General features: G+C 40.9%; 1 protein-coding gene across 1 annotated transcript in view; it reads right to left on the reverse strand.

Moving 5' to 3' along the window:
• Positions 1-553: 553 nt before the first annotated feature.
• The window catches only part of LOC120941123 (POU domain, class 6, transcription factor 2-like), a 223,190-nt gene continuing 197,065 nt past the window's right edge, over positions 554-26,678 (reverse strand). Inside the window, exons 3-5 of the mRNA XM_040354404.1 lie at positions 6,674-6,902; positions 3,877-3,977; positions 554-682 (exon numbers count right to left, since the gene is read on the reverse strand). Coding sequence (XP_040210338.1) covers positions 554-682; positions 3,877-3,977; positions 6,674-6,902 — 459 coding nt within the window. The remainder of the gene's footprint in view (positions 683-3,876; positions 3,978-6,673; positions 6,903-26,678) is intronic.

Below are 26,678 nucleotides of genomic sequence, written 5' to 3' on the forward strand. Positions count from 1 at the left end.
CATCGTTTTGCTCGTCGAGTTCCTTGTGAAGCCGCCGAGGATCTCGGCGAGCCAAATTTTCCCATTGCAGCCGGGGAAAAAGAAGACATGCTTTATTTTTGGCCCGACGAGATCCTCGGCGGTTTCCTTGTTGAAAAGTGTACACACGACCGGTTTCCTCGGCAAAAATAAAAACCCAGCAAGCTTCTTGCTGGTTTTTGCCGAGAAACTCGGCCGTGTGTACGAGGCCTGAGTTTTCTAGCAGTTTCTTAGCTGACAGGGGTGGCACCCGGTGTGGTCTTCTGCTGCTGAAACCCATCTTCTTCAAGGTTTGATGTGTTGTGCGTTTAGAGATGGTATTCGGCATACTTTGGTTGTAATGAGTGGTTATTTGAATTACTGTTGCCTTTCTATCATCTCGAACCAGTCTGCCCATTCTCCTCTGACCTCTGACATCAACCAGGAATTGTCATCCACCCAACTGCCGCTCACTGCATATTTTCTCTTTTTCGGACCATTTTCTGTAAACCCTAGAGATGTTTGTGCGTGAAAATCCCAGTAAATCAGCAGTTTTTTAAATACTCAGACCAGCTTGTCTTTCACCAACAACCATGCTACATTTAAAGTCACTTAGATCCCCTTTCTTCCCTATGTTGATACTTGGTCTGAACTTCAGCAAGTCATCTTCATCACGACTAGATGCCTAAATACACAGAGTTACTGTCATGTGATTTGCAGATAATGTTCTTGCCAGGATTCAAATCGAGAACCCCAGTGATGCAAGGCAAAAGTGCTAACCCGTAAACAACACATAATAATTGTTTGTATGTTTGCATATATGGTTGGATATAGAGAGTATGATTTGGTATAGATATTTTTGGTTTAGAGCACCATTTGATTATTGTTGTTGTGAAATGGATCATTATACATATGGCATATTAACCCTCAAGAGCCATCCAAATCATATGACTGGTGTGGCAGTGATCAGGAAAACTGTATGTAAAAACATTTTTTTATTCAATTTGTTATTTCTTTTTTATATTTTTTGAATTTATTTATTTACCAATTTTTTTAAATGTCATCAAAGTAGCTTAGTGTCACCATAGTGACACGGTACTACTCTGGGGGAGTGGGGTGATCAGGGTTTTTTTTTTTTTACACAGCTATTGCTTATAACTAGAGATGGGCCGAGCACCCCCTGTTCATTTCAAAGCAGAACTCCCGAACAGGGGAAAAGTTCTGCCACAATAAGCGAACTCCAGTGAAGTCTATGGGAGCTGAAACAAGAAAAGTGCCAATTTTGAAGGCTTAAGCCCCATACACACTATCAGTTTTCCTGCAGGTTTTTCTCTTCAGGTTTACCAAAACCATATAATATGAGGTCAAATCTTAAGAGTTTTAATTCGTATGCAATCAGGCAGGCACTACATGGTTTTGGTAAACCTGAAGAGAAAAACCTGCAGGAAAACTGATAGGGCCAGATCCACAAAGAGTTACGTTGGCGTATCTATTGATACGCCGCGTAAGTTCTACGATGCGCCGTCGTATCTTTGTTTTGTATCCACAAAACAAAATACGCCTGAATGTGGGCTAGATCCTACCGACGTACGTCTTAGTACGCCGTCGGATCTTAGGTGCATATTTACGCTGGCCGCTAGGTGGCGCTTCCGTTGATTTCCGCGTAGAGTATGCAAATTAGCTAGATATGCCGATTTTCAAACGTACGTCCGCCTGGCGCAATTTTTAAACGTTGTTTACGTAAGGCTTTTTTCGGCGTAACGTTACCCCTGGCTCTAAGAGGCGTACGCAATGTTAAGTATGGACGTCGGGACAGCGTAAAATTTTCCGTCATTTACGTCGTTTGCGTAAATCGTTCGCGAATAGGGCTTTGCGTAAGTTACGTTCACGTCGAAAGCATTGACTATTTGCGACGTGATTTCGCACATGCGCACTGGGATACGTCCACGGACGGTGCATGTGCCGTTCGTAAAAATCGTCAAATACGTGGGGTCATACTAGATTGACATACAACACGCCCACTCCAAGCCTACTTTGAATTAGGCGGCCTTACGCCGGCAGATTTACGTTACGCCGGCCCACATATGGGAGCGAGTTCTTTGTGGATACCCTACGAGCCACTCTGATTTACGGCGGCGTAGCGCATATGAGATGCGCTACGCCCGCCTAAATATACGCCCGTTTTTGTCGATCTGGCCCATAGTGTGTATGGGGCTTTATATGCAAGTAATTGGCCATAAAAGGGGTATGGGGGTCTAGGTACTGCCCTGGGGGTCATGTACCAATGCAAACAACAATTGTTTTTTAGGTGCAGCAATTTTAATTATGCCTAAAGTGTAACAATAAAAATGAAACATTCCTTCAAATAAAGTGCCTGGTGGGTTCCCTTTAGTCTGCCTGTAAACTGGCACATCTGTAGCATGTACTGTATAAAACATGCTGCAGCAAAAATTACATTTCTAAAAAAAAAACAGTCAAAGAGGACATCTTTTAATCGCCGCAGGATTTTTTTTTTTAATAAAGGACTTTCCCAACGGTGCCTGTGTTTTGTTTTTTTTTACAATTATTTACACTTTCTTTGTGAAATGGTAGAGGTACAATGTACCCCATTACCAATTCACGGGCGGGATCTGGGGGTCCCCTTTGTTAAAGGGGTCTTCCAAATTCTGATAAGCCCCCGCCCGCAGACCCCCACAACCACCGGGCAAGGGTTGTGGGGATGAAGCCCCCTGTCCCCATCAACATCACAGACCCCCAAAGCATCCTCCCAATGTTGAGGGCATGTGGCCTGGTACGGTTCAGGAGGGGGGGTGCTCTCTCGTCTCCCCTCTTTTCCTGCAGCCTGCCAGGTTGCATGCTCGGATAAAGGGTCTGGTGTGGATTTTTGGGGGGAACTCCACGCCATTTTTTTTTATTTGGGGTGGAGTTCCTCTTAAAATCCATACCAGACCTGAAGGGTCTGGAATGGATATTTGGGGGGAACCTCACGACATTTTTTTTTAATTTGACGCAGGGTTCCCCTTAATATCCATACCAGACCTGAAGGGCCTGGTAATTGAATTTGGGGGGACCTCTACGCTTTTTTTTTATGAATGACTTTTCTCTGTATTGCCGGGAGCCGACAATTCATTATAGCCGCAAGTGATTTTAAATGACTTTTTTCCTTCAGAAATGACACTTTGTGCAGGGACAGTTCTAAGCATTGGAAACAAGCGCTACTTCACAGGCATACTATACACCCCCCCCCCCCAGGTATGAAATTTAAAGGAATATTTCACTTTTATTGTTTCACTTTAAGCATTATTAAAATCACTGCTTTGATACATGTCCCCTGGGGCAGGACCCAGGTCCCCAAACACTTTTTATGACAATAACTTGCATAATAGCCTTAAAAATTATCACTTTAGATTTCTCCCATAGACTTTTACAGGGTGTTCCGCGGCTTTTCTAATTTGCCGCGAACACCCCAAATTGTTCGCCGTTTGCCGAACAGGCAATGTTCGAGTCGAACATGAGAACTCAAAGTTCATCCCTAGTGGTAGACCAGTTGTGCTGCCCATCCACATTAAAAGTATTGCGGGTGGTTGGCGAGCAGTTAAAGACACACTGTAACACTTACAGGATATCAAAACATCCTTATTTGTAAAACTTACTTTGAATAGTGCCATGAGAGGCAATAGCATTACATACTGTATACATTATAGTGTAACTAACCCCAAGAACAGAAATGTGATATACTGTAATGCAATTTACTAGTTTGTTTTATTTTTTTGTCTTTTTTTCTTTATTTTAATCTGGTGATCTTGAAACATATTTTTCTTTTCTTGGGTGGCAACTATCATTCTCTGTACTCTATCTATAATTGAGCAGAGTTGTCACCTGAAAACAGTAAAGACTACAGAACATATCTCCTTGGTGTGTGGTGGGGGGCGGGGGTGATTCTGTTGGTCCCAGAAATGAACTGAGCAGGGCTGATAAAACTGCTTGAGAAAACACAAATAGAATGTCCAGAATACAGAAATAACACAAATAGAATACACAGTATAGAACTGGATTTCTGGCAGGATCAATAGGTATTCTTTGCCCTTATCATGCAATTAAAATGATTTAATTATTATATGTAATAGGCCAAAAGATGGGGGAAGTTAATTGTTGATGTTTACATATACTTTAATCTACTAATGAAAAATAATACAATTCTACAAATTACACTATTGGATGTATTGATCATACTGCTCACATCTTACTATTTTTCAACAACATTTCTGCTCAGAAAAGTTGGTCTGATGTAGCTTGAGGATTGGCTTTTTGAGGTTTACCAAACATTGTCCATTTCAAGAAGCTGCATGGAGGACTACACTGCATATATTTATTGTAAGACACTGACCAGGACACAGTAAGATTAAAGGGCAAATCAACCCAAAATGACATCACACCAAAATGAATCAAGTTCCTTTTAATATCCCTACTAGTGGCTGGTGTATATGCACTTTTTTTCATCTGCTTATCTCACCACAGGTTTAGAGCAATGTTAAAATATTCCTATCCAAAGAAAAAAGGAAAAAAAAAAGGCTTTCTGGGCATATCTAGGTTTTGATTGAAAGTAACGCATTCTCTAGAGCAGGGGTCTCCAAACTGTGGCCCGGGGGCCGGATGCGGCCCTTGCTTGCTTTTTTCCGGCCCTTGATGCACTAATCCTCCCATTGATACAGAACACTAGTCTGCCATCAAACACCATTAATGGAGCACCATTTCTCCCACAGACACTAATAATAGGGCACTATTCCTCTTTATGATACCAACGATTGGGCACTATTCATCTAACCTAATTCCAAATGTGGTGATGTTTACTCCTACTGATGCCAGAAAAATTTCCACTCCCACTGGCCACAATCTGGCCCTCCTGAAATCTGAAGGACAGTAAACTGGCCCTTTGTTTAGAAAGTTTGGAGACCCCTGCTCTAGAGTAAGAATTGGTAGCCAGAAATAATGATACATGGGATGCCCAGAATGGGAGCTTGGAACAACTTTTTTATTAATTTAATGCATTCCCTGCATTGGGGTAAACAAATTGCACTGCCTGTTATCCCCTTCTTAACACCTACCTAAGTTCTTTGTCGATCTAGAGCTGTGCCCGGCTGCAAGTCTTCTCTCCCCTCTTTCTGGTCGTAAAGGCTTTGTTAAGAGCTGAGGGAGCCATTGGCTCCTGCTGCTGTCAATTAAATCCTGTAAAGTGGGAGCAGGGGGCAGGACCAAGCTGCACTATGTACAGCTATGGACGCACACAGCCCAGTTTGGGAGCAAGCCTGCATGTGTACCTCCATAAGATGGGGCTTGCTATGAGGGCACATACTAAAGAGGAGGAGAAAACAACATAATAGAGGACCACAGAAGAGGAGGTGCACTACCATTGCATGGAGCAGGTAAGTATAATTATGTGTACTATTTTAATTTAAAAAGTGACTTTACTGTCTCTTTAACTAAAAATAATATAATGATTTGGCCTATGCCCTACTGATTTACATACATTTTGAAGATACATCTACATCAATACATATTACATTATAGATTGTTTTATTCAAAATGGCTGCAACAGAAGTAGATCTTACCTTTGAAGTTTCAGTGAGATAGTAATAGCCAGCAGGTGATATGGCCATTCATAACTGAAATATAAGGCTGGTGCTAAACAACGTAGCTTGTGCTATTAATATCACTAGTGATAAATCACTAGGGGTAGCAAAAAATAAATAGGTAATAAGCGGCTCCTTGTGGAAAAAGCTAGGCTAGCAACAAATTCTATCAATTGTATGCACATGATGGGAGCATTCTGCACTCATGTGGGGTTGGTACTATAGGCTACTTGTGTAACTTAACCTACATAGATCCAAGTTTTCCATCAATGGCTACTCCTAGTAATTAAAGCGGATGTGCCATGGGAAAAAAATATTAAAAGCCAGCAGCTACAAATACTGCAGCTGCTGACTTTTAATATTAGGACACTTACCTGTCCTGGAGTCCAGCGCCGATCGCAGCAGAGGACGAGCGATCGCTCGTCTCTCTGCTGCTCCCCCCGCCATCCTCAGTGAGGGAACCAGGAAGTGAAGCGCTCCGGCTTCACTACCCGGTTTTCTACGGCGAATGCGCGAGTCGCGCTGCGCCCGCCGATTGGCTCACACGCTGTGTGCTGGGAGCCGAGTGTTCCCAGCACACAACGGGCGACAGACGGGAAGTCAGAAAAACCCGTCTTTTGCCCGTAGCGTGTGGCCGGAAGTGGGTGCAAATACCTGTCTTTAGACAGGTATCTGCACCCCCCTCCCCCCTGAAAGGTGTCAAATGTGACACCGGAGGGGGGAGGGTTCTGATCAGCGGGAATCCACTTTAGGGTGGAGAACCGCTTTAATCTCTAGCATTTTATTAACATAACCAAACTACTAGAAAAGCTTCAATGCAGCTCTCACTTACTGTAAGTTACGAGCTAAATTGGAGTCATACTGTGCTTGCAAACACAACGATGGGATAGGTTTGATTTTTAATCAACAGTTGATTCATAAACTTCTAAATATATATGTCATTGTTAGAATCTCAACAACAGATCATGCTATCGCATAAAAATTCAATATCCTTAAAGTGTAATTAAATAAATTCTATGTTTTTATATAAATGAGAAAAAACGTACCTTGTAGATTTTGCAATGGCAGCGTCATTATCCCTCCAGCAGCTGCAGCTGCCACCAGACCTTGAATATTTGTAAGGTTTGCTGTAGGCAATGTCAGGACCAGTCCTTGTTGCCCCCCAAGTTGCCCGGCCATGTTAAATGGGATGAGGATGGGCTGGTTAAGGCCCGTCGCACCTCCCGGCATTACTCCCGCTACAGCAGATGCCAACTGTTGTGCTGCTAGCAATGGCTGGAAAATAAAGAAAGATCTGATTTTGGTAAGTGTGAATATATATTTGCAAGAAGAGAGAAGAAGAGTACATTGAAAAACATATTTAATATTATCACCCGGTTGAAGAGTGTTTACAATATCTTGAACTCTGAATGCAAGGTGTAAAGCATAAGACACACAAGTACATAAAACATTCAATTTTTAAGTATTTTTAAGTACCAATGCAAAGCTTTGAGACTTTTACATAAACAAGAGAATTACAAGTGTCTGCACAAGTATATCAGAATTCTCCCTAAGGCAATATTCTACTTTCTACTCTAAATCATAACAAAACTTTATAGTCCTGCTATTGTCATATTTGTCTGTTACAGTACATGATAAAATAGGATTAACTGCTGTTTGGTGGGGTTGTTCTTGTTTATCTGATTTGACCATATAAGTTCAAATGAGGCCAAAATCAATGAAAATATGTAGTGAATGCATTTTGTGCTAAAAATTGTGTCGTTTGTATGTTCTGTTACCTAAATCGCTTAAAACAACCCTCTCATTTAACCACTTCAGCCCCGGAGGATTTGGCTGCAAAATGACCGGGCCACTTTTAGCGATTTGGCACTGAGTCGCTTTAACTGATGATTGCAGAGTCGTGCAACGTGGCTCCCAAATAAAATTGATGTTCTTTTTTTCCCCACAAATAGAGCTTTCTTTTGGTGGTATTTGATCACCTCTGCGGTTTTTATTTTTTGCGCTATAAACAAAAATGGCAACAATTTTGAAAAAAAAGCAATATTTTTTACTTTTTGCTATAATAAATATCCACAAATTATAACAAAAAAATATATTTTTCCTCAGTTACGTATTCTTCTACATATTTTTGGTAAAAAAAAAAATCGCAATAAGCCTTTATTGATTGGTTTACTCAAAAGTTATAACGTCTACAAAATAGTGTATAATAGTATAGTATAGTATAATATTGCTATACAAATGCACTGATTACTGTATAAATGTGACTGGCAGGGAAGGGGTTAACCACTAGGGGGCTAGGAAGGGGTTAAGTGTGTCCTAGGGAGTAATTCTAACTGTGAGGAGGTGGGGCTTACTGTGACACACCACTAATAACTGCTCCCGATGAGAGGGAGCAGACAATCAGTGTCCTGTCACTAGGCAGAACAGGGAGATGCCTTGTTTACACAGGCAACTCCCCGTTCTGCCACTCTGTGACACGATCGCTGGACACCGGTGGACATCAAGTCCGCGGGTCCCGCAGGCACGGTCACAGAGCTTGTGGCAGGGGCGCGCGCATCCACACGGCGGCATATTTAAAGGGACATACCTGTTCGCCCATTTGCCTGTCCATGCCATTCTGCCAACGTAAAATTTCGTGTGGCGGTCGGCAAGTGTAGAAGTAGAAGAAGTGTAGGAAAATAACTGAACCAACATATATAATCACCTAGCTGGCTGCAGCATTTGTCCCCTGCCACCTCTACACTGAGAAGGTGGCTGATCGCTCAGTTCCCAGGTTTGCTCTGAGCATAGAGTGGTGACTGCCATTCCAGCGCTCACTGGGGTGCTGGGCTGTGAAGTGGGGTGGGAGCGGCTTGCTCTAGCAGCTGAGAGGCTGAGCCAGGTGACGGTCAGGCATCAGGGTGAGTCCTGACAATATAGCCTAAGTCTAGAGCTCTGTGATGTTAGCTGACAGTGGACTTTAGCACATTATTGGCTAAATCTGGGTCACAGGAGTGCAGAATAAAGTGCACTCCTGTGACCCAAATAGCTTTTGCCATAATTCTACTTCAAACAAAATGTAATAACAGTGTCTTTCAATAGAAACCCTAGCAGACAGCAAGTCCAAACTCTGTTGTCTGCGAGTGCTACAGGCTCCTGCAAAATTCCCAGTATTTGACACTCTCAGGAGTGTTGGATGTCTGAGCCTCTTTTCACATGGTGTGAATCTATTTACTGGCTCTTTATCACTATAGAACACAGTAGTGATGTAGAAGCTGATAGGAGGACCCTCCCATTAAGCACAGTAGAGGAAAAGGCACCTAAAAACAACAGAGTTCCCAAAATTGTGAAATTAAGTTAGTGGAACACAGTACTAATGAGTTTAGGGTGCCTCGTTTTTGATTGGTATTTTTTTCAACATGTTAGGTCTTTTTTTCGTTTGTTTACCAAAAAACATAAAACCCAGTGGTGATTAATCACTTTAGCCCTGGAAGGATTTACCCCATTCCTGACCAGGCCATTTTTTGTGATACGGCACTGCGTCGCTTTAACGGACAATTGCACGGTTGTGCAATGCTGTACCCAAACACATTTTATGTTCTTATTTTCCCAGAAATAGAGCTTTCTTTTGGTGGTATTTTATCACCTCTTCCTTTTTTTATTTTTGTGCTGTAAACAAAAAAAGACTTACAATTTTGAAAAAAATAAAACATTTTTTTTTTGTTTTTTGCTATACAAATGATCCAATTAAAAAAAAAAATCATCAGTTTAGGCCAATATGTATTCTTCTCAAAATTTTGGGTAAAAATAATGGTAATAAGCATATATTGATTGGTTTGCGCAAAAGTTACAGCGTATACAAAATAGGGGATTGATTGCCATTTGTATTATTTTCTTTTTTTTACTAGTAATGGTGGTGATCAGCGATTTTTAGCAGGACTGTGACATTGCGGCGGACAGATCAGACACCCTTGACACTTTTTTGGGACCATAGAAATGTATACAGTGCTTTAAAAATGCACTGATTACTGTATAAATGTCACTGGCAGGGAAGGAGTTAACACTAGGAGCGTTTAAGGGGATACATGTGTTCCCTGTGAAGTGTTTCTAACTGTGGGGGGAAGGGACTGACTGGTAGTAGAAAAAGATCACTGTTCCTAAACACTAGGAACAGATAATCACTCTGAACTCCCCTGTCAGAACGGAGATCTGTTTTTTTACATTGACAGATTCCCATTCTGGCTCTCTGTGGACCGATCGCGGGTGGCCGGCAGACATTGTGAATGCCTGTAACGTTCATCGGCTCCCCCGCCACACCGTGGGCATGCGCGCTCCCACTGTAACTGTTAAAGGGATGGCCGTACAGCTACGCCAAATCACAGGAACTGACCTGCTGCCGTATAACCACTGTCCGTCGGCCCTCACTTCCTGTTCTTCTGTCTGTAACTCCGCACAGTAATGCAAGGCTTTCTCCCTGTGTGGAGAGTCAGGACGCCCACTAACACACAGCTCTTTTCTCTATCTGCAATGTAGAGCGCGTCCTGACTCTCCCGTAGTCCAAGGGAGGGGGCGAGCACGACACTCCACACCAGGGAGAAAGCCTCACATTACTGTGTGGAGTTACAGACAGAAGAACAGGAAGTGAGGATTTCTCAGAAGAAATAAGGACATTTAAAAGCAAAATTGAAAGATGAGGTAAGTGAAGGAGGACTGCACTAAGGTAAAGGAAGCTATTTAGGAAAAAAAAAATACCTTAACAACCCCTTTAAAGGTTGCTGGTGCTGGTGCAATTTGGAGACTTGTTTAACCACTTGCCGATGGAGGACTGCACTAGGGTAAAGGAAGCTATTTAGGAAAAAAAAATTTACCATTACAAGCCATTTACCGTATTTATCGCGGTATAACGCTCTCCCGCGTATACCGCGCACCCCTAAAGTTGCCGTGAAACCTGTGGAAAAAAAGTTTTTTTGTACTTACAGTTTTGGTGTCTTGCGCGGCGTCCATCGGCGGCCTCGTCTGGTCCGGCGTCCTTCTGCGGCTTCGGGTGTCCTCTTCGTCGGGTCCGGCGTCCTTCTGCAGCTTCGGGTGTCCTCTTCGTCGGGTCCGGCGTCCTTCTGCAGCTTCGGGTGTTCTCTTCGTCGGGTCCGGCGTCCTTCTGCGGCGTCCTCGCGTCCTCCCCGCTCGTTTCCCGCGCCGAGTTTGAATACTGCGCCGACATATACCGAGCGCAGTACACTCGTGTATCGTCGGGCAGGCTCGGCAACTCTCGCGCTGACGTCCTGTACGCTCAGGACATCAGTGTGAGAGGCGCCGAGACTGCCCGAGTGTACTGCGCTCAGTATATGCCAGCGTAGTATTCAAACTCGTGGCGGGAAAGCGGGTATCGGCGTATATCGCGCACCCAAGATTTTGCCCTGATTTTCAGGGCAAAATAGTGCGCGGTATACGCCGATAAATACGGTAAGTAACTGTATTTCCTATGCATTGCCTGAGTCTGTTACTTGGTCAAGATGGCATTTTTTTAATCTAAAAAATGGACAAGTAACGAATAACTGATTGCACCATTTTGTTCTCAGATTTGGTTGATTTACTAAAGGCAAATAGGCTGTGCACTTTGCAAAGTGCAGTTACACATTGCAAGTGCAGTTGCTCCAGAGCTTAGTAAATGAGGTAAAGCTTCACTGTGCAAAGAATACCCACTACTTTAGTAAATCAACCCCTTAGTATTTATATTAGGCTCATTGAATAGGGTCATGTAATAATGATGCATACAGTAAGTCAGATCAACCAATCTGATTTCCATTTATCATAGTGAAATCAATAAAAGGTGACATTTTATTGGCAGCAATGAGCTGCTTCAGTTGTCAATAGCTTAATAAATAAGTCCATACTCTAACACTGTCAGAGGTTCATATTCCAATTTTGGATTACAGGAGGAAGGGTTAAAGCAAGAATAGTAAATCTCTCCAATTATTTGAGGCTAGCTTCATTTTCCTAAACAATCTAAAACAAATTGTAAATCTGTTTGTTACAGTAGCCTTACATTTTAATTTTTTTGTGCAATATGAGCCTGACTTCATGAATAATCATGAATTGAATAATGAGTTATATTGAAAAACACAGTTGAAAGATTGTGCTACCCAATAAAAGTGTACAACAAATATCTTCAAAACTGACCATGCCCTGTGCCCTAATGGAGAATGACTCAGGCCTCGTACACACGGCCGAGGAACTCGACGTGCCAAACACATCGAGTTCCTCGGCCAGTTCAGCACTGAAGCCGCCGAGGAGCTCGGCGGGGCGAGAGCTCCCATAGAACAACGAGGAAATAGAGAACATGTTCTCTATTTCCTTGCCGAGCTCCTCGTCGGCTTCCTCGGCCGAAAGTGTACACACGGCCGGGTTTCTCGGCAGAATTCAGCCAGAAACTCGGTCGGAAGCTGAATTCTGCCGAGGAAACTGGTCGTGTGTACGGGGCCTTATAATGAGAGCTGTGTATGTTTTCTCCTTACACAGCTGTTATATCAATGATATGGTAGTCTTGATTGAGGAAATGGCCATTAATGACCACATATTACAGATTTGTTGAGCTATAAATAATTAATGTTGTCTTTCAGTGACAAAATGAAGTGCAAGCAGAATAACATAATGGAGTCATTTCTTGTATACTGCACATTGATTACACATCTCATTCTCTTTAAATCAATTATTTGGGGGATCCACAGAGACTATGAGAATAGTAGCTAAGCAAGACATAACAAGAATAGAAGGACATTATATTTTATTTTTGGTGGGTTGACTATGAAGATTTCCGTATCAGCCTAATTGCTAGAAGACAGTGTTCGATCATATCATAAAAAGGGATTGCCCAGATGTAATTAACATGTAACTTGATAGAGTAGAGGCTAATCACTGGAATAATTAATTTAGTTTTCATAAAAGTATTAAAAGGTAATATAAAATATCAACCTTGCAAGTAGCTTTGTAGAAAAAAAAATATTATGGTACAATATACTGATATCTCTACAATGCAGCTATGTAGGCTGAATGCATAGATCTCTACCATGCAGATATGTCGGCTAAATGCATGTCAATTTAAACACACACATAGATTCACACATTTTTAGAATCTGCCATATGAGTCTTGCCTGGCTGTCATGCTTATCCCTTGGCTTCAGTTCATTGAGTCACTGACACAGCCTGAAAGTGATAGTAAAGGCTTGTTTTTTTTTATTATTTTTATTAAACATGTCATACTCACCTGCTCTGTGTAATGGTTGTGCACAGAGCAGCCCTGATCCTCCTCTTCTCGGGTCCCTCGCCAGTGCTCTTGGCCCCTCCCTCCTGCCTCCTGCCCCCACAGCAATTAGCATTCAATGGGGGGGCACCCAAGCAGGCTTATTCCTGTGCCACAGCTCTACATGTCCATTCACACACAGAGTCGCAGCTTGGCTACACAGCTTCTCTCTCCTCATTGGCTCACTGGCTGTGATTGACAGCAGTGGGAGCCAATTGCTACCGCTGGTGTCTCAACTTATGAGGAGAGAGAGTCCCCAGAGAGCCGAGGTTCTCATGCACATCGCTGGATCAGGATGGGGTAAGTATGGGGGGGGCTGGGGGCTACTGCACAGAGGAGTTTTTTTTACCTTCAATGCATGAAGGTAAAAAAAAACCTTGAGCCTTTACACCCACTTTACCAGATATACAGGCTACAGACAGAGTTCTAAAGCATTCTCTAGGTATCACTCCAACAAGCCAAGGTTTCATCAAAAGTAAACAGGTTTAATTATATCTAAATTTTGTATACTGAATAATTACAATTTAGAATATCAATGGACTTATTGATCAAAGACATTAAAATCAAAATTATAATGAGCAAAGCACAGTAGTCATCACCAGTGGTCTCCAAACTGCGGCCCTTTGCTTGCTTTTATCCGGCCCTTGGGGCACTATTTTATCCACTGATACCAACAATGTGGCATAATTTCTCCTACTGACACTAACAATGGGGCACAGTTTCTCTCAATTACACCAACCATGGGGCATAATTTGTCCTACTGACACCAACAATGGGGCCCAATGACACCAACGATAGGACACAAATCCTCATAATGACACTAAAAAGGGGCACAACTCCTTAAAATGACAACAATGATAGGGGACAATTCCTCTCAATGACGCCAACAATGGGGCACATTTTCTCTCAATAACACCAACAATGAGGGGAAAAGACATCAGTGATGACACCAACAATGGGACCCAATGACGGGGCACAATTACTACTACTGAAACAAACAATGGGGTGTTAGATTTTCCCACTGACGTCTGGACCTTTTTGACTTCCACTGACCACTGACCACTATCCGACCCTCGTAAACTATGAAGGACAGTAAACTGGCCCTTTGCTTAGAAAGTTTGTAGACCCCTGGTCTACACCAAAAATAATCTGACCAAACCTTAACCTAAACCCTTTCTTACTTAAACCTGTATAAAGGTTCAGATTTTCAAAATGCATACACAATTAGGTGCATGCACATATCATTCCTGAGTGCCCTGTATCCCCTGAAACTACATCCTATGCCTAAGCATGAGTTTCAGATTGGGGTCAAACATGATCCAAATCATTTGCGGTTTGAGAAAATGACAAACTAGTGTGCCAGTTCATATCTAAAGTAACTAATTACCAAAACTTCTTGGTCTCTGAACTATGGTCGTGGTAGCTTAAAAGGGAAAATCATGGAGATTTTTTTTATGAGCCAGGCCCCTCCATAAAAAAAGTCAAAGTTTTAAGAAACTGCTTGTCAGTTTATGTTGCAGGAGACATTAAGTAGTTATAAGCAGAGGACAGATAATTTTCAGTAAGGGCTAGCTGCTGCTGCTGACTGATAAAAACTGCCATACATGCTCACTGTGTGTTGGACAGACCTGGAGTAGACCTTAGAGTCACTTGGACTAGATAGAGGTGGACTACACAGTGTTTCCAGGGAGAGATACTTTTTGCGTGTGTCAAAAAAAACCAATTGCCGTTTAGATGCTGACCCACACAGTTTGCCTACAGCAGGGGTTCCCAACCAGTGGCCCGGGGGCCAAATGTGGCCCGTGGAGCCCTCTGATGTGGCCCGCGACCTCCTGCTCTGAGATGGCTGGTTGGCAAGTCCAGATTGCAGGTTGCCAACCTACCGTCTGAGAGCATCAGTATTGTAAATAAAGCTGGCAGTAGAGGAAGAAATCGACTTTTCAGAAAGTGCACCACACCTGCAAGATATAATAGATGTCTATGTTTGGTTTACCTCTTTGAAGAGGGAGCCTACAGAGGTAGCTTACATAGTGTGTATCAAGTCTATACAATTTCCCCTTTTTTATGTGAAATAATACATTGCAATTTTGATTTCTTCATTAAAATCCAGCTGCTCTCACACTTAGATATGGTCCAGTAAAAGTGCTTATATACTGTGTATGAAGTCAATGCAATGCTCTGCTGGCTTTTTCCATGAAGAAATACACTCTTATGTTGTTGTTTTTGTTTCATTAAAATTAGCTTGGTGTCTCTCCTTTTTAAAATAGTGTTTAGTAAAAGTATTAAAAATATGGTCACTACAATATTTTGCTGTCTTTTTCAGTGAAATAAATATACTCTAATATTGATTTTTGAATGGCAAGCTGTCTGGCGTCTCTCCAGTTCTAAATGCAGTCTAGTAAAAGTGATTAAACACTGTGCATGAAGTCACTGCAATTTTTGTAGCATATTTTTTTGTATTTTTAAGTCAAATAAAAAAAGCTTTTAATGTTGATTTTTGATTAAAATGTGGCTGGTATCTTTCCTGTTAAAAATGTGGCCTAGTAAAATTGTGCATGGTGTCAGTATAATTATTTGCTGGCTTTTTTAGTAAAATAAATACACTCTAAAGCTAAATTTTGGGTTAAAAGCTGGCTTGGGTGTCTCATTTCCTATACTGTATGTGACCTAGTAAAAGAGATTGAATGCTGTGCATTGAGTCAATACGATATTTTGGTGGCTTTTTTCATGTCAAGTAATGCACTCTAGGGTTTTTATTTTGTTTGGTGTCTCTCCTGTTTCAAATGCAGCCCAGTAAAACTGATTAATTACTGTGAAGTCAAAACAATACTTTACTAGCTTTTTTCATGAGAAATAATATACTCTAATGTTCATATTTGGTTAAAATGTTGTCTGGTGTCTCTCCTATTGAATATGCAGTCTAGTAAACTGTCTAAATACTAGATAGAAATAATAGATTAAAAAATTCTGTCTTTCTCTGTAAAATAATTACACTCTAATGTTGAGTTCTTGATTAACTGGTGTCTCTCCTTTTCAAAATGTAGGCTAGTAAAAGTTTCAATACTTTGTCTAGTCTGTACAATATTTTGCTGACCTTTTTTGCAAAAAATTACATTCTCACACTCTTTCAAAATGCAGTCCAGTAAAAATGTTTAAATTTGGCGTAAATACAACATTTATGCTTATTCTCTGTAAAATTATTCTAGTTCTTGATTAAAAACCTGCCTGTCACCTCCATGTAATTATTAACTTTTTTTTGTTTGTTTTATTTTTAGTAAAATAATGCACTCTCATTTTAACAAATTTTAAACCATCCCTAAGCTTCAGCGCTTACATACTGTGGTGTAAGTCAGTACAATATTTGTGTTTGTTATCTCTGAAATAATATACATAGTAATACAATTTTTATTTTTATTTAAAGTGGTGTAACTAACATTAGTGATATTATATTTAACAGAAAAAAAATCAGGCGCATGACAATGGAATGTGACATCAATACTTTCAACTATAATTTTAGTTTTGTTCATATAAACTTTCATTTATTTTATTTATAATTTAATTTATAAGAAATGCAATATTATCTCTTGAGATTTGAATTAGTAACAGGTTTAATTAAAGTCACTATCTTTATGAAGATCACACAATTTTGAACACTTGACTCATACAACCTTATTGCTCATCTTTTCAGGCTTATTCTGACTGGATTTGACCATTATAAATCTGGCTCCCCCGGTTAGACCTATGCTAACAACTTAATGTGTGAGTATGTCCCTTAGTCACAGTGCTTTAGTATGTCTAATGTTTTTTAGTGTCCACCTTTTGGAGATAATTATCTAATTTATAAATCACTATGTATTATAGCTTGGTCTTGATGTGCCCTCTGTGGCCACACTGTGCCCTCCGTGTCCTCTGCACCATTTAGGTGGCCCCTATTGTAGTGACACTGGGAGATTGTGCCAGGTAAGCAATGGAATGGCTGGACAGGGTGAATAATAATGATGATTAATTGTTATGGTTTTTTGCTTTTCTTTTTTTTGCTCTATATGATTGTCTTTTATTGTTTTATATTATTATAGCATATTATGTCTTTTGAATACAATGATTATACGCTAAGTGGGTCACAAAAATCCCTAAAGGAAGCCCCTAGCTGTAAAACATGTCGGAAAAGACACCACACTGTCACCAGACCTCTGTGACCTTATAAAATACAAGTTGCTAACTTTTAATGTGTTAAAATTTTAATGTACCAATAAAATGTGTTCATTTTATACAGATGCTTTTGTTTCATCCTTCTCTTGGCACCGGTAAAGTCTCACTAAAAACGACCCTGTAATAAATTTGATTTATAACTTTTAGTGTTGGGTTAATTAGACCACATTGGTAAATTGTGGCTGAAAATCTGCCTCAGAGCCTTTCTGCTTACTTCAACCCCCCCCCCCCCACCCAAAAAAAATACCTAAAAGACTGGTTATTAAAATGCATTTTCTCAGTTAAAAAAAAAAAACTGCATACACTCATCACAGGTTCTTAAAGTTCAGCTTCTCCATCACAAATCCCCCCCCCCCAACTGCAGTGAAGGGCCTCTCTGACATGAAAAATACAGCCAAGCAAGCTGGTATCTAAAATGCATATTGGGCCACCTCCAGCCAGCGGTCCAGGATTGACACTTTTAAGTATTTTATTATAGCCTAGGGATGGCTTACGAAGAAAATAAATGACAAAATATTTTCTTAAAAATATCAAAATCTAATACAAAATGCTACATTTTTATTATTGTTAAAAATAAATAACATAACAAAAAACTGTTGATGGGTGGGAAAATAGGTGGATCCTTGACTGTTGGCCTTAAAAATCTTGTTTTTAAAGATTTTCCTCCACATAGACTTCAGTGGGCTTCAGATTTAAGTTCCCAATTTATAAAAGGTTTTACAAACGGCCCACAAATCGACCCACAAAGCACATTCCCTTATCTCTACCCATGCTTTATTGTTAAACATTAATGATGTTAGGTCCCAGGAAAAGGAAATGGCAAAAACAGTATAGCCCTGGGCTCTTTTTTATGTCAAAATTTAGTAATTAGGCTGCCTTCTTGTTTTGGAACTTTTGGGGTATTCTGGAAAACATCAAAAAGGCCAACCACATTTCTTTTATTTAGCTACTTCTATTGCAGGGTACTACCTCTCAGGCCTTGTACACACGACCAGTTTCCTCGGCAGAATCCATCAAGAAAGTTGGTGGGAGATTTTTTTTGCAGAGGAAACCGGTCGTGTGTACATTTCTCAGCGAGGAAACTGTCGAGGAACTCGACGAGCCAAAAAGAGAGCATGTCCTCTTTTTCCTCGACGGTAATGGAGAAAATTGGCTTGTCCAGTTCCTCGACAAGCCTAACAAGAACTCGACGAGGAAAACTATGTGTTTCACCCGCCAAGTTCCTCGGTCGTGTGTACAAGGCCTTAGACTTTTTTTAGGTGATTGACAGGGACACTTTAGATTACGTAAGAAAATGTTTACTTTGAATGTGAATTGGTTTATGTGGGTTATTTCACTTTACACATTGTCATTTCTTGTCACACTTATTAAGTAGCAAATTTACACTTTACCAGATCTGTTTTGTTTAGCCATCCATGTGACAGTACATCTCTTACTAATCTTCTGAACTACAGAATACAAGGAAAACTTGTAGAAAGCGCAGGATCACCATGTCTTTGTAGCACACTTGCTTTCATCTAGCACAAACATCTTTTAGCTTGGAGAAACTAAACAGCTACTAATAATACAAATTTAATGATAGCCAAAAGCAATATGATTTTAAAAAACCCCTGGGAGATCTTAATATAGTTGAGATGTTGCATTCTCCATCCACCTGTCTTTTCAAAGATGCTGCTTATAGTTTGAGATAACATAGCCAGGCAAGAGAACATGAAAAGTATGTCATAACGTGCATTATAGTAGACATCAGACATTTTACATTGCATATTCACACGCTCAGGCATCTATTTTGAACTAGCATTAACAGCATAGAGAAAACATACTAAGAAGTTGAATAGATAAATAACTTCATGAGTACAACAAATTGTGAATAAATAACCTAATTAGTTTAAAATAGTTTAAAGCTTAAATTGTAACATACAAGTATGACATTCGCTATAATTTTGTTATTCTGTCTGTTGAACATCATTTGGCGGTTAAATTGATCTCTGTAATGGGTAAAAAAATAATTGCTGCCAACATTAAATGGCAAAGGACATTTTTTTATAAATTGCAACAACATAGTGAATACTGGTTATACAGTTGGCCTCCAGTGATGAGCACCCAAAATCTGCTCCACTGGTGTATCTACAAAAAGGGAAATTTTTACACCAGAAGCATAATCCCAATGGGCCCAGTGTGTAGTAAACTAGCAAAAGGGTTCTTTGAACACCCTAATACTGTTCAGTCAATGGATACTATTCTTTTTCTGAAAGCTTCATAAATCATGTGACCCTCTACAGGCATCTAAAGGTTTGATCCCCATGAGGTCCCATTTTTTAATAACTGGGGGTTAATTAAGCGCTCATAATGTTGAAAAAAAAATGTATTTGTAAAAAGCAATGAAAATGTAAATTCAATTAAAAAATTACACATTTTGGGGCAAACATAGGAGGAAACACATACACAATAGTCAATATAATAGACTTCCCGGCGGTCCTTCTGTGCTCCCGTGACACTGCACGTGGAAGCTCCCACCCGCTCTAGCACTCTGCAAGTGCTCCAACATTTTTCATGCAAGTTTTTTCTGTTGTTTTATACTTATATACTGAATAAACTCCTAAGCTGTTTAAATTTGGCTTGGTGCTGCTCTCTTCTTCTTTTTTTCCTTTCCTCTGGGGAAAACATACAGTGCCAAATTGCATGCCATTTAAATATTTCTGCTCAACTTTCTCAAGTACGGAAATTCATTCTAGTTTGAAAAGTGATTTCTGATTCTGTTTTGTTAAATCACACACACATATATATATATATATATATATATATATATATATATATATATATATATATATATATATATATATATATATATATATATATATATTTATATATATACACATGTTTTACAAACAAGAACCCTATTCCAAACCCTGATTAGATGTCATTTAGTTTAGTAAAGCATTTTCCCGCTTTTCTCATCCTATGTTGCATTACAGTGTTGCTAATTTCCTAGAGCATCTTTGCAGCCATTTCCTGTCTATCTGCACTTGCTCCAATTGTGGCTAATCTTTCATAGTGACAGTGCGGCGGAACATTCCTATGCATTAATTTTGGGCTTTGTCACGTATAGGCTGCTCACTTTGCAACGAGGATTTCCACTTTGCAAGGGATTTTTCCTTTATATTTTTCACTTTTTTATGTATTTATTACAGGTACTTAAATAGTGCTGTCAATTTATGCAGTGCTTTACATATTATATATTGTACATTCACATCAGTCCCTGCCCTCAAGGAGTTTACAGTCAAATGGTCCCAAATTCACATTCATACATAGACATGCTATGGCTACTTTAGACAGGAGCCAACTAACCTACCAGCATGTATTTGTATTGTGAGAGAAAACTGAGTACCTGGAGGAAAAGTGAGAGAGAACATGCAAACTCTGTGCAGGTAGTGGTGTGGTTGAGATTCGAACTGGCAACCCTATTGCTGCTAGGTAGAACCGCCAAAGAAATCACATAAGCACTGTACTGGTATGTTTTAAGGTTCTTTTTTAACAGTTAACATCATAAATATCCCTAGTGATGAGAAAATCTGGAGGAATCATCACAATCTGCCTAGCTAACACAGAACTAGAAAAATTTATAAATTTAGAATCCCAATTGGTCCATACATGACCATACAGTTCATGCATGAACTGGCAAATTGTCCAAATGACCCCTACTACAGTAATTCACACAGCACATCTGTAGCAAGGTATTGGGCTATGACAGTTCAGATGAGAAGGCACTGTTCCTTTTTTACATCTCTCTCTCTTCTGTAATATTAATGCTGTACTGCGCAATCCTCCTCCAGCCAGCAGAGGAAGTGCCAAGTCAAGTGAACCCAATTATTTTAATGCAGAGTGCCTGGAATACTGGGAGGTGTAGTCCACATGAGGCCATGTAATAAAGCTGCTGATTTTTTGAACTACAGGTGGAGCTACAAGGAGCTTTTCATCCATGTCAGGGAAAGCCAGGAGTTTTTGGTGCGTTGAGATTCCATGATCTCAGATCCCACACCTGTTTGTGCCATTGACTGTAATCTGAAGACCATGCCACTTTCACAAGAGCCAGAGGTTAGCAGCAAGATCACTGAAGATCCAGAGCCTTGCTGACCTCATGGAGTTGCTGCAGGGAGACCATAGTATTCAGTAGACCCTTCTCTTCAGCCAATTGAATTTCAGCATCAGTGGGACAAGACTGAGGGACACGTCCTTCCACTGAGAGAGCCTATCGCCACCTTCGGGAGTCAGTGAGAGGGCCACCGGCCCGCAGTTACCAAACAGTAACCAAGTCGCTAAGAGCAGGATACTTAGGGTACCCAATCCACACCCCTTCTATAGCAACCCTGTACCTCACCACCACTGAATTTATACAGCACCTTTAGAAAACCTGAGCTGCTGTTGTACTGTACTATTACTATCTTGGGCCTGCTCTACTTCACCTTGTACTGAACTGTATTACATCTTCCATCATGTTACTGCATACAGGTTTAAAAGACTAATCATAAAGAGGACCAACGTTTATTTAAAGGGCCCCAACAATAGCCGGTAACTTTAAAAACGACCCCGTTCTTCCATCTTGCAAGTTCCCTTCATCCCCTTTATTGTTCTTTTCATTCAATTCTGACAATGCCTATCCAGTCAGTTTAGGCCTAGCATAGCTGCCATACACACTGGCAGTACAGTCTCAGCAATTTGTTAGATCAGGATTTATTGCTGCTCACTGTTGCACCTAAGGGGGCGCTGCTTCTGTTAATGCTAATCTGGGCATTTAGGGGTTGATTTACTAAAGGGAAAAAGACTGTGCACTTTACAAAGTGCAGTTGCACTCTGCAAGTGCATTTGCCCTGGAGCTTAGTAAATGAGGTAAAGTTTCACTTTACAAAGAATACCCAATCACATGCAAGGAAAATACAATTTGTACTTGCACACGATTGGACGATGGAAGTCAGCAGCGCCTCTTCTCATTTACTAAGCTTTGGAGCAACTGCTCTTGCAGAGTGCAACTGCAATCTATTTGCCTTTAGTAAATCATCCCCTTTGTGTCATTTTATACTTAGCAACTACCGTTAGCCATTTTGTATGCTGAACTGCATTACCACAATTGCCATTTTATTTGTATTTGCTTGGTTATCAATTTTACTGAGTGATAATACATTTAAGCCTGCTTTTGATATAGCACTATTATTGGGTAAATAGGAATTATTTTACATGCTTTTTTGTGTTCCCTTGCTTTTACACTGCCTGACCTCACAAATGTGCGTCTAGAAGAATGGTCATACATTCCCATAGACACACTCCTAAACCTTGTGGACAGCCTTCCCAGAAGGGTTGAAGCTGTTATAGCTGCAAAGGGTGGGTCAACTCAATAATGAACCCTACAGACTTATGCCGCGTACACACAATCTGATGAAAATCAGACCTTAGAACCTGTTTTAAAATTATCTGATGGTTAAAAAAACGATAGAAAAAAACGATCGTCTGTGGGGAAATCCATTGGTTAAAAATCAACGCATGCTCAGAATCAAGTCGACGCATGCTCGGAAGCATTGGACTTAATTTTTCTCAGCACGTCATTGTGTTTTACGTCACCGCGTTCTGACACGATTGTTTTTTTAACTGATGGTGTGTAGGCAAGACTGATGAAAGTTAGCTTCATCGGATATCTGATGAAAAAATCCATCAGACCGTTTTCATCAGATGTACCGATCGTGTTTACGTGTTTACAAGAGTTTACAAGAGTTTAGCCAGTGGAATCGAACTTCCCCTGCCGTTGTATGTGTTGTATGTCACCGCGTTTGAGAACGAGGAGATTTTGGCTTGACAGTGTGTACGCAAAGCAAGCTTGTCGAGTTCCTCGACAAGCCTAACAAGGAACTCGACGAGGAAAACGATGTGTTTCGCCCGTCGAGTTTCTCGGTCGTGTGTATGAGGCCTGATTCATAGTGCATTAGCAAACCAAGTACCATCCAATTCATACCATCCATATCTAATAAAGTGATCTTTCATGAGAAAAGTTTAGGCACCAGGCCTACTTCTGAAAATGCTAGATGCCGGTTCTGGCCTGGCTGAGCATGCTGTAAATAAGTGTCACAAAAGTGACAGAACTTCTTTATTCTCTATACTTGTTCCCTCATCATAGGCGTGCACAAGGGGTGTGCCAGGTGTGCCTGGGCACACCCTAATCCTGGGGTTGGCAACCTGTCAATGGTGGGCAGGTGACAGGTAAACCACAATATTTCCTTGCCAACACTAAGAACCTGGACAGGAGAGGTGGCGGGGTGGAATTTAGTGGAACCGATCTGTATTTTCCTCCTGCAGCAGCTGAAAGTAGGCTCCTCCTCCCTTTAGTCAACATTCAGCTGCCACAGGAGGAAAATATAGATGATCCGTACTAATATATGCCACCCCTCCTTTCCCTGTTTCTGGTGCCCGATCCCTTATGTGCTCCCTTCCTCCCATTGTTTCAGGATGGAGAGCAGGGAAGAGGCTGGTAAATATGTCAAATGCATATGTGTTGGAGCTTTGGGGTGCACACCCTAATGCAATAGGCTGGGCACACCTATGTCCCTCATATAGACTAAGATAGCATGGAAGTCAATGCATCTGAATGAAAGCCAGGGAACTAGCATTCTCAAAGGAGAGTTCTATAATAGCGGCCTTTATTCATCTTTCATGATAGTGTTCCTTTAACCCAGCTGGGATTAATAAACTATTAAATTCAATTAAGAACAATTCCTTTTTGATTTTTACAATTTATTTTACAAAAATAGTATTCATGCACTATGACAGCTGCACTGCAGTAACCTGATTGTCACCTAAAGCTGCAATCTGAAAAGGTATCTCTGGCCATCCTTTCTTTCTTTTTTGTTTTATAAAAAAACAATGTTATACCTGTGAGCTGTTCAGAACATGCCTTGCATCCTGCAAGTAATTTTGCAAGGGCTATAAAGTGAGTCTACAAGGGCCAAAAAAGTATCCTTCTTCCTCCACTGTGTACACTCATAGATGTATTATAAACATAGGCCAGGCAATGTGCTTACTGAGTTGCATGGCTTATGCCCTGTACACAAGATTAGTTTTTCCGACAGGAAAACCGTGTTTTTTTTTTCAGCAGAAAAACGGCTCAAATTTGTCTTGCATACAGACAGTCACACAAATCTTGTCTGAAATTCTGAATGTCAAAAACGTGGTGACGTACAACAACACGTTTGACAAGCCAAGATCAATGAAGTTCAATAGGCAGTTCGGCCCTTCTGCTTGATTCTGAGCATGCACGTTTTTTTTGCGTCGTAATTGCATACAGACGACCGCTATTCCCGTCAGGAATTTTTCCTATCACGAAAATTTAGATCCTGCTCTCAATCTTTTCTTGGCAGGAATTCTCACAGAAAAAGTGTGATGAAGCACACACACGGTCGGAATTCCTGACAAAAAGCTCACATCACACTTGTCTTGTCGGGAAAACTGATCGTGTGTACGAGGTATTAGCATTTATGAGTGTATAAATTGAAACCATGCTTTGCCCTGAATGGGCAAGGCATTGGGTTTGCTTTAGGATAGAAATGGCAAGGATATAACTATACTCCATTCACTTCCCACACTTTTCATCTGTTGGGGTCTCTCACAAAAGTTCTGCATAAGTTCCAATCAAACAGTGGGTTGGAGTTTACAAAATACTTTTTCCACCTCCCATCTCCCTCATGTGATTCAGGCCTGGTAAATGGTCCTTACTGCTGCTTTGTAGAGAATCAGGAGAGTGAATCATATATTCCTCTATAGCAGTGGTTCTCAACCTGGGGTCGGGACCCCCTCAGGATTTACCAGGGGTTACCGAATCCTGGTCTGTTCCTGAAGCCTGCATCACTCTCCCAGCCTTTTTTCTATCCCTGGAGCCTGTGGCCACTCAGCTGGGCTGTTCCTGGAACCTGCAGCCGCCCACTCAACCTCTTCACAGGTGCCTATTCAGTTCCAGCATGGCTGGGGGGAAAAAACTAGAGGTCAGCTGACTGGTGAGAAATGTGAAGTGGGAGGGGCTGGAGGAGACCCTATCTCCTGATTTCGGCATAGGTGTTACTGCTACGAGACACCACGAAGTCTGAAACACAGTGAAGCCGGAGGCACAGTGAGTGGCACTACCTGTGATTATAGTTGCCATTAAAAGGACTCAGGGAGCGCTAAATATCTGTGGGTTAGGGGAGCAAATGACTTGTCTTGCCTTGGGTGCTGACAATCCACGCTATGAAAATAATGAAAATAATTTTACTGTTAGGGGTCCTCACAACTTGGGAAATTTTATCAAGGGGTCACGGCACTAGAAGGTTGAGAACCACTGCTCTATAGCCAAAAGTACTGCAAAAAGGCAGAAGGAGAAAAGTAGAAGGTAAGTAGGTGCTCTCTACCTTACAGTGTCAAAGCACAGCTTTGTTTAATGTGGCACTTGTATTACTTTTCATCAAAATCAAGTTTTATGCAGAATTTAGGACATCTGATGCTGCAGGCCCTTTGGCTTATATTGCTCCCTCCATCTGGATTCTCAAGCAAGAGTGTAGTGGATGGGCATTACGTACTGTGTATATGTTTAGCTTAACAGATTTGAAATGGATGACCCTAAAGATCTATTAATCAGTAGGAGAGCCAGGATAGAAGCTACATTTTTCATTTAAAAATGTTCTAAAGATATTTAAGAACCTACATGTTCTAAAGTTTGTAGTGAGATATAGTGGCGTACTTTAACGTGATAAACAATTATTTTGTTGAGTTTAACCACTTGAGACCCGCGCTGTAGATGAAAGACATCCACAGCGCGGCTCTCAACTGCCGGGTGGACGTCCCTGGACGACCTTTTATTTGCATTCCCTGCGCGCACCGCAGCGGGGAAAAACTGTGCCCGGCGCATCGCTGAGATGCCGATGCGCGTTTGCCGCGATGTCCGCCAGGTACCTGCGATCGGCAGTGACAGCAGAGATGTGGAGCTCTGTGTGTAATGATGGGGTGTAAACACAGATCTCCACGTCCTGTCAGGTAGAGAGGAGACCGATGCTGTGTCCCTTGTACATAGGGACACAGCATCGGTCACCTCCCCCAGTCAGTCCCCTCCACACACAGTAAGAATCACACCCAGGGAATACATTTAACCCCTTCCTCACCCCCTAGTGTTAACCCCTTCACTGACAGTCACATTTATACAGTAATAAGTGCATTTTTATAGCACTGATCGCTGTATGAATGTGAATGGTTCCAAAATAGTGTCAAAAGTGTCCCCTATGTCCGCCGCAATATCGCAGTCCTGAAAAAAAATTGCAGATCGCCACCATTACTAGTAAAAAATAAAAAATAAATCATAAATATATCCCCTATTTTGTAGGCGATATAACTTTTGCGCAAACCATTCAATATACGCTTATTGGAATTTTTTTTAACAAAAATATGTAAAAGAATACGTATCGGCCTAAACTGAGGAAAACATATATTTTTTTTTAATTGGGTTATTATTATAACAAAAAGTAAAAAATATTGTGTTTTTTTTTTTAAATATTTGTATT

The sequence above is a fragment of the Rana temporaria genome, chromosome 5 (assembly GCF_905171775.1).
Source record: "Rana temporaria chromosome 5, aRanTem1.1, whole genome shotgun sequence".
NCBI classification, from domain to species: domain Eukaryota; kingdom Metazoa; phylum Chordata; class Amphibia; order Anura; family Ranidae; genus Rana; species Rana temporaria.